This window comes from Balaenoptera ricei, chromosome 2 (genome assembly GCF_028023285.1).
Source record: "Balaenoptera ricei isolate mBalRic1 chromosome 2, mBalRic1.hap2, whole genome shotgun sequence".
NCBI classification, from domain to species: Eukaryota; Metazoa; Chordata; class Mammalia; order Artiodactyla; family Balaenopteridae; genus Balaenoptera; species Balaenoptera ricei.
In genome coordinates, this window is record NC_082640.1 from 11,337,644 (window position 1) to 11,356,529 (window position 18,886).

Below are 18,886 nucleotides of genomic sequence, written 5' to 3' on the forward strand. Positions count from 1 at the left end.
AGCCCATGTCATGGGGACATTGTGACCTTCAGGGCACAGAGGTCATCGGGTCTGGAGCTCAGTTGAATGTCTCATTGAGTTGTTCTTGGATCATCTGGCAAAAGCTAAGAACAAAAGCCCCTCCCAGGGTGATTTGGCATTCTCCTTGGCAGTCTAGAATAAGGTACCCTCCCGGAGCCTCTACATTCCCCGTCTTTAGAGAAGGCACGGCCTCTCTTGCATCAGACACAGCTGTGGACTTCTTCATCCTCCCACTCCTCCTCCAGGCTTCTGCCAACAGATTGGTACAGTGGAGTCTCATTTCCTTTGGTGTCCTGGACCTTCCTCTCCACTGTGATTATAAGAACATTTACTAGAGAATAATTTATTCCTCAGGCACATTAATGGAGTCCAGATTCTGTTTGTTTTATATGGAGAGACAGATGTGCAGCGTTTTGGGCTACTTTTAGATGAGCAATGCTGTTTACACGGAATTTTCCTGAGACCACCCAATTTAGTTCACATGACCTCTTCAGCTACTTCCAAGCCCTGGCTTCCAGAGGAAAAGAAAAAAACTTCATAACTCAGCGCCCCACCCAGTTTTGAAGACATGACTTAATACCGAAGGAATTTGCAAGCCTGCACTGCCAATCAACATGCCTACATCAAATAAACCATCTCTTCTTATTCTGAAAAAGGGAAGGTGGCTCTAGAAGCATTCTGCTCTCCAACCTCCTCACATATGACTCATGTCTCATTTAGATACCTGGAGCAGTTGGAGCCAAGACCATCAATCTAAAAAGTAATAATAGTAGATGAAATACTTAATAATTGGTCCTCCCCAAGTCTTCCACTTTCTATATGTTGCCTTTCCCCTCAGCTCAGGATTATGCCCAAAGATACTGTGAATGATTTTTTGCACATAGAAAGTTTGCTATATTTTTCATAGCATTTGCATAAATTGGCAATTTTTTGCTCATTACATGAACCCTGAGAAGCAAGTAAGGCGGTTGGTAGTGTGTGCGTTTTCTAGATGAAGTAAATGAGAAATCAAGTGAGTTTGCCAACGTGTCCCAGTGAGTAATTGGTGAAGGTAATCACTCTGGTTGATCATAATCATTCATTTTCTCTTGTATGATCATGTTTAATCTGGAACCATTTCCTATTTTTAAATTTGGTTGTTTTGAGTTACATAGACATACCATTACATTATAGATGGATATTAAATATATTATGTTACTTTATCGTTTACCAAGATGTGAGGATACATCAATGCCTTTTATTTGTAAGCTCTGTCTGAACTTTAGCCAGTGAAATCGTACAGAAAATGTGAACCAGGAAACAATATTCTAGGTTTCTTCTGTAAATAGCGATAAATTTTAGTCACACGAATGACTGGGAGTTACTCACATAACCAAAATAGAGCTTGATACGGTGGAAAAATGACTAGACTAGAATAAAGGTTAAGATACCTGGTACCAGGCCTGGCTCTTGTCATTAACTCACCTCCACGCCCACGTCCTTTCCTGATTCAGATAATAAAAGAGGAAAATCCAGTTCAATAAATACTTATCAGGAGCTTACCGTGGGTGAGGCATTTTACGTATGACATTTAATTTAAACCTCACAACAATCCAAATGTGTAGGTGTTATTGTCCTATTTTATAGAAGAGAGGACCAATATCAGGAAGATAAGGAAGTGGGCAAGGGAGGGTCATGTTCCTTTCTGCATACAAAGTCCTGCTCACTGTTAAGGAACCTATAAAGATGAAAGAGTCCCTCTCCTCAAGATGCTTTCAAAACAGCAGAAGTGAACAAATGCACAGCCAATGAGCAGGGAGACGCCAGTTAACAAGGAAGAAGCAAGCACTGCATGAAATGGCGCTGAAGGCAAGGGAAGCACATCAGAGGGAGAAATTGACTCTGGCTGTTGGTGGGGGTGCATAAGGGTCAGGTGATGATTTATCATGAGAGTAGACTTTAATTTGTATATCTAAGGGAGATTATGATCTTTGACAAGCAGAAATGTGGCAGAAAGACATTCTTGGTGGAGGGAGCATCAATAAGACACCGGTGATGATAAAACGCAGGGTGTACACTGGACTCAGGCAGCAGGTTGGTGTCGGTGGAACACAGACCCTGGCGACTCAGAGTGTCCCCTCTGGACCTGCCCTATCCCTGTTGCCAGGGAACTCGTTAGAAATGCAGGCTGTCAGGCCCCACCCCAGACGGGATCACATCCTGCCCAGGTGATTCATGTGCAGAAGGAGTAAAGGGGCAAGTCACACAGAAAGGTAGCTTCTGTAGGACGTATTGGTTAGATGGAGGCCTTGGAGCAAGACACAGAGTCAATCTCTGCTCTGTCTTCAGCTCCATCACTTTCCAGCTGTGGTGGGAACTTCAGCAAAATTACTTACACTTTATTTAAGTTACCTGTTGCCTCATAAGATTTTTTTTTAATTTTTTAAAGATTTTTTTATTTTTTAGAGCAGTTTCAGGTTCACAGCAAAATCCAGGGGAAAGGACAGAGAGTTCCTGTATACCCACCACCTCCACACACACTTAGCCTCTCCCTTTATCAACATCCTTGACCAGAGTGGCACCTGGGTTACAGCTGATGAACCTACATTGATTCATAATCATCACCCAAAGTCCATAGTTTACAGTAGGGTTCACTCTCTTTTTTTTTTTCTTTATGGTGTTTTATTTAAGAAATGCTTTCTTCACTCCGTATCATAATGATTTGCCTTTCGATTTTTTTTTTTAACATCTTTATTGGAGTATAATTGCTTTACAGTGTTGTGTTAGTTTCTGCTGTATAACAGAGTAAATCAGCTATATGCATACGTATATCCCCATATCCCCTCCCTCTTGCATCTCCCTCCCACCCTCCTTATCCCACCCCTCTAGGTGGTCAAAAAGCACCGAGCTGATCTCCCTATGTCGTGCAGCTGCTACCCACTAGCTGTCTATTTTACATTTGGTAGTGTATATATGTCAATGCTACTCTCTCACTTCGTCCCAGCTTACCCTTCCACCTCCCCGTGTCCTCAAGTCCAAGTCTGTGTCTTTATTCCTGTCCTGCCACTAGGTTCATCAGAACCATTTTTTTTTTTTTAGATTCCATATATATGTGTTAGCATACTGTATTTGTTTTTCTCCTTCTGACTGACTTCACTCTGTATGACAGACCCTAGGTCCATCCACCTCACTACAAATAACTCAATTTCATTTCTTTTTATGGCTGAGTAATATTCCATTGTATATATGTACCACATCTTCTTTATCCATTCATCTGTCGGTGGACACTTAGGTTGCTTCCATGTCCTGGCTATTGTGAATAGTGCTGCAATGAACATTGTGGTACATGACTCTTTTTGAATTATGGTTTTCTCAGGGTATATGTCCAGTAGTGGGATTGCTGGGTCGTATGGTAGTCCTATTTTTAGTTTTTTGAGGAACCTCCATACTGTTCTCCATAGTGGCTGTATCAATTTACATTCCCACCAACAGTGCAAGAGCGTTCCCTTTTCTCCACACCCTCTCCAGCATTTATTGTTTGTACATTTTTTTGATGACGGCCATTCTGACTGGTGTGAGGTGATACCTCATTGTAGTTTTGATTTGCATTTCTCTAATGATTAGTGATGTTGAGCATCCTTTCATGTGTTTGTTGGCAATCTGTATATCTTCTTCGGAGAAATGTCTATTTAGGTCTTCTGCCCATTTTTGGATTGGGTTGTTTGTCTTTTTGATATTGAGCTGCACGAGCTGCTTGTAAATTTTAGAGATTAATCCTTTGTCAGTTGCTTCATTTGCAAATATTTTCTCCCATTCTGAGGGTTGTCTTTTCATCTTGTTTACGGTTTCCTTTGCTGTGCAAAAGTTTTTAGGTTTCATTAGGTCCCATTTGTTTATTTTTGTTTTTATTTCCATTTCTCTAGGAGGTGGGTCAAAAAGGATCTTGCTGTGATTTATGTCATAGTGTGTTCTGCCTATGTTTTCCTCTAAGAGTTTTATAGTGTCTGGCCTTACATTTAGGTCTTTTATCCATTTTGAGTTTATTTTTGTGTATGGTGTTAGGGAGTGTTCTAATTTCATTCTTTTACATGTAGCTGTCCAATTTTCCCAGCACCACTTATTGAAGAGGCTGTCTTTTCTCCACTGTATATTCTTGCCTCCTTTATCAAAGATAAGGTGACCATATGTGCATGGGTTTATCTCTGGGCTTTCTATCCTGTTCCATTGATCTATATTTCTGTTTTTGTGCCAGTACCATACTCTCTTGATTACTGTAGCTTTGTAGTATAGTCTGAAGTCAGGGAGCCTGATTCCTCCAGCTCCGTTTTTCTTTCTCGATTGCTTTGGCTGTTCAGGGTCTTTTGTGTTTCCATACAAATTGTGAAATTTTTTGTTCTAGTTCTGTGAAAAATGCCATTGGTAGTTTGATAGGGATTGCATTGAATCTGTACATTGCTTTGGGTAGTACAGTCATTTTCACAATGTTGATTCTTCCAATCCAAGAACATAGTATATCTCTCCATCTGTTTGTATCATCTTTAATTTCTTTTATCAGTGTCTTATAGTTTTCTGCATACAGGTCATTTGTCTCCTTAGGTAGGTTTATTCCTAGGTATTTTATTCTTTTTGTTGCAGTGGTAAGTGGGAGTGTTTCCTTAATTTCTCTTTCAGATTTTTCATTGTTAGTGTATAGGAATGCAAGGGATTTCTGTGCATTAATTTTGTATCCTGCTACTCTACCACATTCATTGATTAGCTTTAGCAGTTTTCTGGTAGCATTTTTAGGCTTCTCTATGTATAGTATCATGTCATCTGCAAACAGTGACCATTTTACTTCTTCTTTTCCAATTTGGATTCCTTTTATTTCTTTTTCTTCTCTGATTGCTCTGGCTAATACTTCTGAAACTATGCTGAGCAATAGTGGTGAGAGTGGACATCCTTGTCTTGTTCCTGATCTTAGAGGAAATGGTTTCAGTTTTTCACCATTGAGAACGATGTTGGCTGTGGGTTTGTCATATATGGCCTTTATTATGTTGAGGTAAGTTCCCTCTATGCCTACTTTCTGGAGAATTTTTATCATAAATGGGTGTTGAATTTTGTCAAAAGCTTTTTTCTGTATCTATTGAGATTATCATATGGTTTTTATCCTTCAGTTTGTTAATATGGTGTATCACATTGATTGATTTGCATATATTGAAGAATCCTTGCATTCCTGGGATAAACCCCACTCGATCATGGTGTATGATCCTTTTAATGTGCTGTTGGATTTTGTTTGCTAGTATTTTGTTGAGGATTTTTGCATCTATGTACATCAGAGATATTGGCCTGTAGTTTTCTTTCTTTGTGACATCTTTGGTTTTGGTACCAGGGTGATGGTGGCCTCGTAGAATGAGTTTGGGAGTGTTCCTCCCTCTGCTATATTTTGGAAGAGTTTGAGAAGGATAGGTGTTAGCTCTTCTCTAAATGTTTGATAGAATTCGCCTGTGCAGCCATCTGGTCCTGGGCTTTTGTTTGTTGGAAGATTTTTAATCACAGTCTCAATTTCAGTGCTTGTGATTGGTCTGTTTATATTTTCTATTTCTTCCTGGTTCAGTCTCGGAAGGTTGTGCTTTTCTAAGAATTTGTTCATTTCTTCTAGGTTGTCCATTTTGTTGGCATATAGTTGCTTGTAGTAATCTCTCATGATCCTTTGTATTTCTGCAGTGTCAGTTGTTACTTCCTCTTTTCCATTTCTAATTTTGTTGATTTGAGTCTTCTCCCTTTTTTTCTTCATGTGTCTGGCTAATGGTGTATCAATTTTGTTTATCTTCTCAAAGAACCAGCTTTTAATTTTATTGATCTTGGCTATCATTTCCTTCATTTCTTTTTCATTTATTTCTGATCTGATCTTTATGATTTCTTTCCTTCTGCTAACTTTGGGGTTTTTTTGTTCTTCTTTCTCTAATTGCTTGAGGTGTAAGGTTAGGTTGTTTATTTGAGATGTTTCTTGTTTCTTGAGGTAGGATTGTATTGCTATAAACTTCCCTCTTAGAACTGCTTTTTCTGCATCCCATAGGTTTTGGGTTGTCATGTTTTCATTGTCATTTGTTTCTAGGTATTTTTTAATTTCCTCTTTGATTTCTTCAGTGATCTCTTGGTTATTTAGTTGCATATTGTTTAGCCTCCACGTGTTTGTATTTTTCACAGTTTTTTTCCTGTAATTGATATCTAGTCTCATAGGGTTGTGGTCAGAAAAGATTCTTGATACAATTTCAATTTTCTTAAATTTACCAAGGCTTGATCTGTGACCCAAGATATGGTCTATCCTGGAGAATGTTCCATGAGCACTTGAGAAGAAAGTGTATTCTGTTGTTTTTGGATGGAATGTCCTATAAATATCAATTAAATCTATCTTGCTTAATGTGTCATTTAAAGCTTGTTTTTCCTTATTTATTTTCATTGTGGATAATCAGTCCATTGGTGAAAGTGGGGTGTTAAAGTCCCCTACTGTCATTGTGTTACTGTCGATTTCCCCTTTTATGGCTGTTAACATTTGCCTTATGTATTGAGGTGCTCCTATGTTGGGTGCATAAATATTTACAATTGTTATATCTTCTTGGATTGATCCCTTGATCATTATGTAATGTCCTTCTTTGTCTCTTGTAATGCTCTTTATTTTAAAGTCTATTTTATCTGATATGAGAATTGCTACTCCAGCTTTCTTTTGATTTCCATTTGCATGGAATATCTTTTTCCATCCCCTCACTTTCAGTCTGTTTGTGTCCCTAGGTCTGAAGTGGGTCTCTTGTAAGCAGCATATGTATGGGTCTTGTTTTTGTATTCATTCAGCCAGTCTATGTCTTTTGGTTAGAGCATTTAATCCATTTACATTTAAAGTATTATCGCTATGTATGTTCCTATTACCATTTTCTTAATTGTTTTGGGTTTGTTTTTGTAGTTCTTTTCCCTCTCTTGTGTTTCCTGCCTAGAGAAGTTCCTTTAGCATTTGTTGTAGAGCTGGTTTGGTGGTGCTGAATTCTCTTAACTTTTGCTTATCTGTAAGGGTTTTAATTTCTCCATCGAGTCTGAATGAGATCCTTGCTGGGTAGAGTAATCTTGGCTGTAGGTTTTTGCCTTTCATCATTTTAAATAGGTCCTGCCACTCCCTTCTGGCTTGCAGAGTTTCTGCTGAAAAATCAACTGTTAACCTTGTGGGGATTCCCTTGTATGTTATTTGTTGCTTTTCCCTTGCTGCTTTTAATATTTTTTCTTTGTATTTAATTTTTGATAGTTTGATTAATATGTGTCTTGGCATGTTTCTCTTTGGGTTTATCCTGCATGGTACTCTCTGTGCTTCCTGGACTTGATTGACTATTTCCTTTCCCATGTTAGGGAAGTTTTCGACTATAATCTCTTCAAATATTTTCTCAGACCCTTTCTTTTTCTCTTCTTCTGGGACCCCTATAATTCCAGTGTTGGTGCATTTAATGTTGTCCCAGAGGTCTCTGAGACTGCCCTCAATTCTTTTCATTCTTTTTTCTTTATTCTGCTCCCTGGCAGTTATTTCCACCATTTTATCTTCCAGCTCACTTATCCATTCTTCTGCCTCAGTTATTCTGTTATTGATTCCTTCTAGAGTATTTTTTTTTAATTAATTAATTAATTAATTTATGGCTGTGTTGGGTCTTCGTTTCTGTGGGAGGGCTTTCTTCTAGCTGTGGCAAGTGGGGGCCACTCCTCATCGCGGTGCGCGGGCCTCTCACTATCGCGGCCTCTCTTGTTGCGGAGCACAGGCTCCAGACGCGCAGGCTCAGCAGCTGTGGTTCGCAGGCCCAGTTGCTCCGTGGCATGTGGGATCTTCCCAGACCAGGGCTCGAACCCGTGTCCCCTGCATCGGCAGGCAGACTCTCAACCACTGCGCCACCAGGGAAGCCCTAGAGTATTTTTAATTTCACTAATTGTGTTGTTCATCACTGTTTGTTTGCTCTTTAGTTCTTCTAGATCCTTGTTAAATGTTTCTTGTATTTTCTTCATTCTGTTTCCCAGATTTTGGATCATCTTTACTGTCATTACTCTGAATTCTTTTTCAGGTAGGTTACCTATTTTGTCTTCACTTATTTGGTCTTGTAGGTTTTTACCTTGCTCCTTCATCTGTAATGTATTTTTTTGTCATTTCTTTTCTTTTTTTTTATTTTGATGGGTGGTGCTGTAGTCCTGTCTTACTGGTTGTTTGGCCTGAGACGTCCAGCACTGCAGTTGAATAGAGCTGGGTCCTGGTGCTGTTTTGCACGCAGTTGAATAGAGCTGGGTCCTGGTGGAGTTTGCACGCAGTTGAATAGAGCTGGGTCCTGGTGCTGAGATGAGGACCTCCAGGAGGCCTCACTCTGATTGATATTCCCTGGGGTCTGAGGTTCTCTGTTAGTCCAGCAGTTCGGACTCGGAGCTCCCACCGCAGGAGCTTGGGCCCAACCTCCGGCCTGGGCACCAAGATCCCGCAAGCTTGGCGCGTGGTGAAGTCCGTGGTGAAGACCGCATATGACACCAGCCAGGCTGCTTTCTTCACCTGTCAAAACTACTACCAGATCAGTGATGGGCACTGGTCTTGACCACCTTGATGACAAGGACCACACTTGTGAAAGGATGTCAATCAAAAACGGACCCGGAGGAGAAGAAATGGCAGCTCTCACCGGGTTCACTCTTGGTGTTGTGCATTCTAATGGGTTTAGATAAATGTGTAATAATATGTATCCATCACTATGGTGTCATAGAGTATTTTCACGACCCTAAAAATCACCTAAAAAATGTGCTCTGCCTTTTCATCTCTTCCTCCCCCTGAATCCCTGGCAACTACCAATCTTTTTACTGTCTCCATAGTTTCGCCTTTTTCAGAAAGTCATATAGTTGGAATCATACAATATACACCCTGGTCAGATTGGCTTCTTTCACCTAGTAATATGCATTTAAGCTTCTTTTCATTGCTTGATAGCTCATTTCTTTTTAGTGCTGAATAATATTCCATTGTCTGGCTGTATCACAGTCTATTTATCTCTTCACCCACTGAAGGATATCTTGGTTGCTTCCATGTTTGGCAGTTGTGAATAAAACTGCTCTAAACATCCAGGTGCAAGTTTTTCCTTAATTGTTTTTTCTTCAGTTTTAATATTTTTTATTGAAGTATAGTTGATTTACAATGTTACATTAATTTCTGCTGTACAGCAAAGTGATTCAGTTATACATATATATACATTCTTTTTAAAAATATTCTCTTCCAGTATGGTTTATCATAGGATATTGACTCTAGTTCTCTGCTGTACAGTAGGTCCTTGTTGTTTATCCATTGCATATATAAAGGCTTACATCTGCGAACCCCAGTCTCCCACTCCATCCCTCCCCCAACCCCCTCCCCCTTGGCAACCACCAGTCTATTCTCTGTCCGTGATTCTGTTTCTGTTTCATAGATAGGTTCATTTGTGTTGTATTTTAGATTCCACATATAAGTGATATCATATAATATTTGTCTTTCTCTAACTTACTTCACTTAATATCATAATCTCTAGTTGCATCCATGTTGCTACAAATGGCATTATTTCACTCTTTTTTATGGCTGAGTAGTATTCCATTGTGTGTGTGTGTGTGTGTGTGTGTGTGTGTAGATCTTCTTTATCCATTCCTCTGTCAATGGACATTTAGGTTGTTTCCATGTCTTGGCTATTGTGAATATTGCCGCTATGAACATAAGGGTGCATGTATCTTTTGAATTATAGTTTTCTCTGGATATATGCCCAGGAGTGGGATTGCTGGATCATATGGTGATTCTATTTTTAGTTTTCTGAGGAACCTCCATACTGTTTTCCACAGTGGTTAGGGTGCAAGTTTTTGTATGCACCTAAGTGTTCGATTCTGCGGGTAAATACCAAGGAGCGCAATGGCTGGATCACACCTCATAGGATTTTGTTAGGATTCATGTAAGCAATGGCCTTAGCGTAGCGCCTGGCACTCGGTAAATGGTTCTCAAAGTTAGTTTTGCCCCTACTATGTATGAGGCCCAGGGCAAGAGAACAAATGGAGATTCACGTAGCATATACCTAAATAGTTAAGGTTTTGAAACTTCACAGCTTTGTCCATGGCCAGGCTCATGTTCCTAGCCAGATCACCTGACCTGGAGGCTGCAGGAGCGGTGCTCATCCCTGCAGCCTACAAGCCCGAGCAGAGCCGTGTACCTGCTAGGCAGGGTGGGGCACCAGCTGGGCCCAGGACCAGCTCCTGCATGGTGACCGAGTCTGCCTGAACCCCTCATGGGACTGGCCGGGTTAAGCTCTCCGGGGAGTTGGGGCAGCTAGATTCTTCATGCCTCTCTTTTCCAACTCAGATGCCTCTGAGACCCTACTTCCTGAGCAGAGAGGCGGGAGGGAACACAGTTATCTGGGGAGTCCAGTCTCTGAGGCACCTGCTTTGGGTGATTTAGGGCAGCCAACTGGAAAATAGACCAACGCCTCTTTGTCTGGCTTCCCAAGGGAGGCCACCACCACCTTCCCCACCACAAATTTGGCCCTGTGAGGGTCAGGGATGGGAGGAAAAGCCCAGTTCAGCACACATGTCCCTATTGCATAATTCTCATTAGCTCAAACTATTCCAGAATTTTCCCCCAAAACTTCCTTTTAAGACCAAAAAGAAAAAAGCAAATGTCTTTGTGTTTTGGTATTTGTGATGTGCAAGACCTCTCTTGCCTGGCTCTAAGGATGGCCCTGCCCGTCGCGATGACAAAATGAGACTTCATTCTGCAGGCATGGGCAACTGCAGAAATATTTTGAGCTGAGAAGTCACACAAGGAAGCAGAACCCTTTGGACCCAGAGTACAATTGGGTGGGAACAAAGGCAGATCCAGTCTAATGCCAGAAAGCAATGTGTGTTTTGGAGGTCTCCCTGGCGCAGGATGTGCTACCAGCCCTCTCCCTTGGCCCTTCCTATTCACCGTCCCATCCCCTGGCAATCTTAAAACAGGTCTGTGAGAGCTGGCTTAAGATTTCTTTACTGTTGAAAAACAATTTCCATTTGGTTCTTTTTTTTAAAAGTTATAATTATGAATCTTCCCTGGGTTATCTAGGGAAAAAAAATTGTGTGGAGAAAATGACCTTTCAAGAAATAGTCACCACTGGGATATGGTCATCCACATTTGAAAACAGAGATTTTACCGAAGTCCTTTGGGGTCATTGAGTTGTGTCAAGGCTTCAACTTGTTTTTCTTTCTGACTCATAATTTAAAAACATAATTTAAACCAAAACAACAAATCCATACTGAGGTTTAAAACAGAAGGATATCCTGCTTCAAGGTTTCAGAGTCCATGTAAAGCAAAGTCACCGAATCTGTTTTTAAACTGAGTTTCCTCTTTCCTGGGGTCTTTTATAAATAAATTGAAGTAAAGATCCATTTTCTTCTTTATTCTCCCTTTTTCCTTTTTCTTGGTGACCCTTTATTATTCCTACCAGCCTATAGCTTCTCATCATTGTGGTCGCTTCTTCTGACCCAAGATTGCTTTATTTCTCATAAAGAAAAGAGCTTTTCTCTGTTGGGTGGGGATTACTCTGAGCTAACCAGGACCCCTCTTACAGACTGGGTGGTGTGGAATACCAATCACAATAGAGCAATAAATCATTGTCATTACACAGAAGGCCATTTTGTCCTTGAATAAGGTCTCATCCTGCTTGCAAAGTTACACACCAAATTCAGGAAATGCAAAACGTGTGTGTTCTTTCAAATGAGCTAAATTGTACATGCTAACATATACATATTTTTTTCTGGGTTAAAATGCTAGTTTGGCTTTAAAATGTATCCTTTACTAATCATGAAATGAAAGACTGATATTAATATACCTTACTAATTCATATTTTTCATGTTCAGAATTCACATGGATTTTCACATTTAGATTTTTCAAAGTACTGAGAAGGCTCTTTGATAACAGATTATAAAATACTAGTAATAAGAAGAAAGAAACATAGTTTGGGTGGGAATCATTCAGACATCACAAAGGAGGTTCTGTATTCTTTCAGTCTTCCCATCTTGCAAGTTACTCAAGTCAGTTTCATTTGTGCCCCTTTCAATTGAGCTTTACAGATATTTTCTCATATGTGTTTGTTTATAGTTTTTATTTTTTCTCTGTCTCTATTGGGCAGTAAGCTCCTTCCGTCTCCTGGACAGCTGGAGAAAGAACTTAAAGCAAGAGAAACCAAGTGCTGCCTGAGAGCACTTAGTGTCTCCCATGGGTAGAGGAAGAAGTATTAAAAATATAGCAAACTCATGTACGCAGATGCTTCAGTATAGCTCAACAAACACTGGATGCCACAATGTGCCAGCCACTGGGGGTGCAGTTAGGATGAAAATAAAGCTGTTTGTGCTGAAGTTCTCATGCCATTGGCAATTGCTGCATTCACAGAAAATTCCAGTTGGACGTGGTCTATTGACGTGCAGATATGCATAGAGTGTTATGGGGACACATCACGTCCAGGGGACTCCTGGAAAGCTTCCTAGAAGACATGATGCCTGAACTGAGTCTTGAAGAAAGAGTAGGAATTAGTCCTGTGGAGAAAGATGGGGAGGTGTGACAGGAGCAACCACGAGCTAAGACATGGAGGAGGAAGCAGTACGTCGTGTGCCGGGAACTCTAGGGTCTCATGCAGCACAGTGATGAGTGTCCCTCAGTGATGAGTGATGATGTGTCACCACTACGTTGTCACTAATAATATTTATCATAATTTGCAAATATTGACTTCTCCTGTAAGTTGGTGTGAAACCTTAGTCAAGGTGCTGTTATTGACAAGTAGTGTAAATCTATTTTAAATTACCTTAAGCTGAGGTGGTGGATTAAAGGAAAGAATTGGGGTATCTCATGATCCCCAAGGCAAAAATGGAGCCAGGCCTGGGAAAATTATCAGGAAACCAGCCATCCATTCTCATGTTCTACTACAGATCTTCTGCTGCCATCTTGTAAAGCAATTTCAAGGTTAACTCTTTACTGACTATAAATGGCTCCAACAGAGTACAGACGAGAGCTGATAAGGACAAAAGTGGATCTGAGCATGATCTCCCAGTGGCTTCTGTCTATTGAGGAGAAAGATGAAAACAGCAGAGTGGAATGATGCTTATTATACCCATGAAATGGTCTACTTTAAAGATTCAGACATCACAGCTTGGGAACTGGGGAGAGGTCACTGAGAAACCCCAAAGGACCATACAGCTGAGCTTGTTTTTAATCAAGACTGTAGCCATGATGCAGAGTGGCAACAGAAGGCCATGAGTCCTTCTTAACCCCATGCCTCATGGGTGGCTGTCAGCCTCAGAAACACTAACCTCAGAGCACGAGGCATTCACATAGCAGTTGTGTGCTCAGTGAACTGAACGAAGAATTGTCACGAAGTCAGTGTTAGGAAACTCAGTAGACGTGCAAGTTTCTTAGACTAAACGTAGATGATGAGAAGACAAGGCTTACTTTAGGAACTGCTTATTACACGCCAGCCACTTTTGTAATTGCTGAATTCGTATTAATTCATTTACTCCTCCCAATAATCCTAGGAGGTAGGAACTATTGACATACTCTTTTTATAGACAGGGACAGTGGAGCATTGAGAGGTTAAGTAGCTTCCTCAAGGTCCTACAACTAAGAGAAGGTGGGGCTGGGACTGGAACCCAGGAAGTCTGGTCCCCAGGGGACCTGGGGACACCAGCTGCCTATTCACCAGTCACCGTGTTCCTTTCTCACAATTCACCCACATAGGTTGTAAGAATGAGTTTCTAAACAGAAATGATCTCAGAAACAAATGGATATTTAAACGAACAAGAACTGAAAAGAAGGCAAGTCCATTTCAAAGGAAGAAAATATTGACATGAGAGTTTTCAAACTTTTTGGCCACCACCATCTTACCTGGAACCCAGTTAATATAACAGAGATAAGAGGAGCTGTACTGGGTGAAGCAAGGGACAGGCACACAAGCCACCGGCTCTGACTGCCCTGTGACCTCTACTTTGACCCCAGGCTGCTTAAAGGACTCTGGGACCCACACCCTACATCAACAGCTGGTTAAAAAGAAAACAGTGGAACTGATTCACCTGTCCTTGTTATCTGACTTGGTATCAATGTTAGAGTTTTTGAAAATTTTTTCAACAGTTTGCAACATTTTCATTAGAAGCTCTCCGGTTTGATCGTTAAAGCTTCTTATAACGAACTGTTTTGGTTTGGGGTTTGCCTCTCTATCCATTTGATACAGTACTGATGACCTTACTGAGCACAGGAGAAGAGCTGAGAGGAAGGATGAGGCTGAAAAGAAGAGGGAAAAAGCAAAGTTAAGGCATCTGTGGAGGCGGAGCATGTTGAGAAAGCCTTTGCGTGTATAGATTCTGAATGAAGCAAGTTGCTGTGACTTTGGAAGTGAATGGCTGAGAGAGTGGTTCTTTTGCTTATTTGTTTTCTTTACTTTTCCCCTTCCGGTTCCTCAAAAGGAATTCAGGATATTTATTCTTCTTCGGTTATGTTTTTTTCTAAACATTATCTAAACAGTCCACATTCTCTTGCTTGAGTAGTCACCATACCTGCTGAGCTCTTTTTTGCACCTGGAGATCAGGTCACCTAAACTAGAAATTTCCAATATATTTCTTTCTGAGGATGCCTGGACTATACGTCATAGACTTCCTTTGCTATTTAAATAAATCCACACAACAGCTAACAATATTTCTTTCAAGATGTAGATTTCTCCTAGCCATTTCAGCTTATATATTTTACTACATTAGTACAACCGGGACCCAATTTCTTCTCCATGTTACCCTCAGAGATGTACTATTACTTCTACCTTCTAGGAATATTGTGGAGGACGGGGGTGATTAACACAAGAATAATGTCAATTCAGACAATTCTAGAATTGAACTGGATCCCTTCACTTACTAGTAGTGCCTCTTTGGGCAGGTTACTCAGACTCTTGCTGCGTCCAGTTCCTTGTTTGTAAATTGGGGATTAAATAATACCTATTCTGAGCTCTACTGAACCTTAACAAAATAGATAAATTCACCCATATACAGACTTTTCTAGCATATAGAAAAAAAGACAAAGAATCACCCAACTCATATGAGGCTTGTATAACTGGCTTTAAAAATCCACAAAGGTAGCAAAAGAAAGGAAAATTGTAGGTCATTCTTACTTACGAAGATCAGATGAACAATCCCAAAGAAAATAGTTTCAAATCAAAACCAGTGGTGTAAAAAAAAAAAAAAAAAAAATCAATCCTAGGAATATAAGGATGTTTTTGAACCACTAGAAAAATGTTATGGTTAAACACAGTGAATTTAATGCATTTAGTTAACTTCTTTTTTTCCTGAAACCCCAGCGAAACGACAGTAAAGAAGTAAACAAGGTATATATATACCCACAAGCACGAGAGGAAAGGGAGAAGACCTCAGTGGGCAAGAGATGTCAGTGTTTTTTAGGCGATAAAACTGATTAAGGAAGGGCATTGACTCAGCAAAATAGAGAAAGTGAAAATCTAAATGTCTATGGAGGCTGATTTCAAAGAGTAGAGAGGAGTCATCAGGCCACAGGATTCCTGAAAGGCTTACTAGTTTGTCACCAGGTTCTTAGAAGGTAGAGTGAGGAATGGTCTGGACGCAGCAAGGCAATGGGAAGCGTATGAATGGAGAAGTTGGACCCCTAAGTGCCCTTCTCCATCCCAGACGTATTTTCCGGAGTCATTAAACCAGGGAGCTCCAGACTCCAGTGTACTAGGGAGGATTGAGGGGTGATTGTTTCCAAGGAGGGAAGGAAGGAAGAAAGAAAGGAAGGGAGGGAGGGAGGAAAAGGAAGAAATCAGTCACAGCTAGCATCTACTGAGTGCTTACCATATGCCAGACTCTGTTCTAAATGTTCTGTGTGTATTAATTCATTTGATCTTCTTAACAGCCCACCAGATAGGAGAATAACTGTGCAAAAGTAGCCAAGACAATTTTTTAGAACAACAAAAAATTGGGACTTGCTCTACCAGACACTAAAACATACTAAAAAGCTTACAATAATTTAACGGTATGGTTTTGATGCTGAAATAGACATTTTCGGTTAATGAAACAGAAGTATATAGAAATTGATCCTTGCATATTAGAATGAAGGATATGATAAAAATGACATTTCAAACCAGTAGGGAAAAAAATAAACAATTCAATAAATGGTATTAGGACAATTGACTGTATACACACTTGGAAGATATAAATTCCAGATGAATTAAGGGCAAATCTAATATTAAAAATACGTTATAAGCTTGGACTAAGTGAGGCCTTCTGAAATAAGACTTGCTTGAAAACACACTAAATTTATGACTTAGAGCACTGTATTCAGCTTTCTGATGTATTGTGTTTTTTTTTCTGATCAATGGAATAGAGATGATAATAGTAGAATTATTGTGAAATTTACTCTGATCTAGCAGAGTATAAATCTCATTTTTTACATTAAACTTTGTGGTTTAGTTGTTCCATCCAATTCTGCATACCTCAGTCCTCTGGAGACACTGAAATTTTATTTTTCTTGCTGCTATTACCATGTGTGAGTCTAATACACAGAAATTCTCTCTATGTTAACTCCTCTTATCTCAGCACCTCTAGAAGTGACAAGAAAATTTTCTCCTTTGACATTTTTGACAAGTTCTCAACCTGCTGACATGACTGCTTGTGAATATATGATTATATACGCCTGTACAAAAACAGCAAAAGATCAGCGAATTCTGGATAGTCTTTGATTTTCTCCTTTTAAGATCAGTTCCCAAAAGAAGAAAATCATTTGTTTTATCTAACTTATGGGCCACTTCAAGCATTGTCTCCACTCCTTTGCCATAAGGAATGAATGCTTTCAAAGTGGAAGTAAGAACATTTTAAGGTCACTTTTTTTTTTCTCTTGAGCAGTAAGGTAAAAAAATAAAAGGCTGCTTCATTGGTAAAACTGTTATATTGGTTGGTTGGCTTTTTTTTTCCCTTTCCGGATGACCAGTGCTATGACAAAGTAACTCTAGGTCTAGACTCTCAGTTGCAAGTGACAGAATCCAATTCAAACCAACCCAAGGGAAAATTCTTTGAAGGGAATGAATTGGCTTAAGTAGCTGGAAAGTTCAAGGTTGGTTATAGCTTCAGGCATAGCTGATTTATACAGGTGAGGCCTGGCTCCACCTGATCCAAATGGAATGAACTCTCCTGAGAAAGAAGCAGGACCTTCTTGCCAGAATAAGGGAGAAAAGCAGTGAACTAGCCAAAGCAACAGCTGTCCACAGCAGTAACCGAAGATGTTTCCTGGTTCAGCACAGTGTACATCTGGTCCCTCTATTGGTGTCTTCTCACTTTGGTTATGGTTTGGATGAAGGGACTGCAACATCGCAGCAGTCTTGCTTGGTCATGAAACCAATTGCCTGTAGGATATCTGCTTCGGTTCCTTTAATGCCTCTTTGCAAGGAGGCCAGAAAACAAGCTGCCTGCTCTCTGTTTCCCATTCTGCCCCCATGTTATTCTATTGTGATATTTATACTAAGGAACAATCCATATTTTGTTCATGGTGTGTGTGTGTGTGTGTGTGTGAGGTTTAATTGGGACAGGATAATGTCCTGTATATAAATATTGTGGAAAGGAATGCCCATAACCCCTGATAGGATTTGAGTGAAAAGGCTTTTTTTTTTTTAATTGGAGTAGAGTTGATTTACAATGTTGTGTTAGTTTCTGGTGTACAGCAGTGATTCAGATATATATATTCTTTCTCAGATTCTTTTCCATTATATGTTATTACAAGGTACTGTGATAACGTCTTCCAAATGGGGTTCTGGGTCTCATATTCCTGGAACTGCAGAAAGTTCCTAAGCCTTCATCATCCATGTCTGAAGGTCTGACTGTAATAGTTCTTGAACCTTGGCCTGTCAGAACTGCCCTCAACACCAGATGAGGGATTGGACCAGCGCTGGTAGGGAGTAGAGGGGGTCTCTAACCTCTCTGGGAACCAGTCTAACTGTTCCCCACTGCAGGGCTGTAACTGAGGCCCGTTGGCACAGCTGACAAATGCTAGGCCCCTCCTGGGGCTCCCGTAGCCCCCCCCTCACCCCAGGGAAGTTCAGGAGCATGACTGTCTCCTCCAGTTCCATCTGTCTCAGAATAGGTTCAGGCACCTTCCATGGTTTTTTTGTCCCAAAATTAGGTTTGCTTGTCCTCTCTCTACTCGTTCCATCCCCTCTCCACACAGACTCGCCGCCAGCCATTAGAGTGCTTTGTCTCAAGCACAGTGGCAGGAGAGTGGCTCTTGGTAACCATAGGCAACCATGAATCCGTACCAGCTATTTGTGCTATATTTGTAAGGCGCAGTCTCGCCGCTGGCCGGGTAGACAGGGAAACGTGCTTTAAAGGTTTTCTTGTACGGTAAAATATTGTCTCCCCTTTTTCTTTTAGAACGACCAGTCCATGGGCGAGATGCAGATAATTGGAGGTGATGATCTCTCAACACTGGCTGGAAAGGTTCGTTCATGTAACTATGCTCTGTGCACACTGAGGCATTGAGGTTGCGGGGAAATCAGTGACCTTCATTTCAGGTCAGCGCTGTAGTCCATTTTAGGCACTCTCCCGGGTTTGCTAATTCATGCAAATGGATGTGTGAATCCTTTTAATGATTTCTTCTTTTATAAAACACTCCTTCTATCATGCTTCCAAGACCTGATGCGAACCGAATCTTTTGTCTCTAGGCTTCCTTCCAAGTTTGTTTCAGACAACCTCACATTACAAAACCCCTTAGCATTCCTTCTTCTCTTTCCCTTTCTTTTCCTACTCACCCTTTCAGGTACCTCCTGAAAGGGAAGACTTTTCCTTTATTTGTCTGCTTTTCTCCTCTCATCTGTGCCTCAGCACCTAAGCACTT

At 40.5% G+C, this 18,886-nt stretch overlaps 1 protein-coding gene across 3 annotated transcripts in view; it reads left to right on the forward strand.

The window, feature by feature from the left end:
• The window catches only part of PRTFDC1 (phosphoribosyl transferase domain containing 1), a 96,259-nt gene that overhangs the window by 58,193 nt on the left and 19,180 nt on the right, over window positions 1–18,886 (forward strand). For all 3 annotated transcript variants that reach the window (XM_059910787.1, XM_059910795.1, XM_059910779.1), the window contains one exon: window positions 18,424–18,489. In XM_059910787.1, coding sequence (XP_059766770.1) covers window positions 18,424–18,489 — 66 coding nt within the window. The remainder of the gene's footprint in view (window positions 1–18,423; window positions 18,490–18,886) is intronic.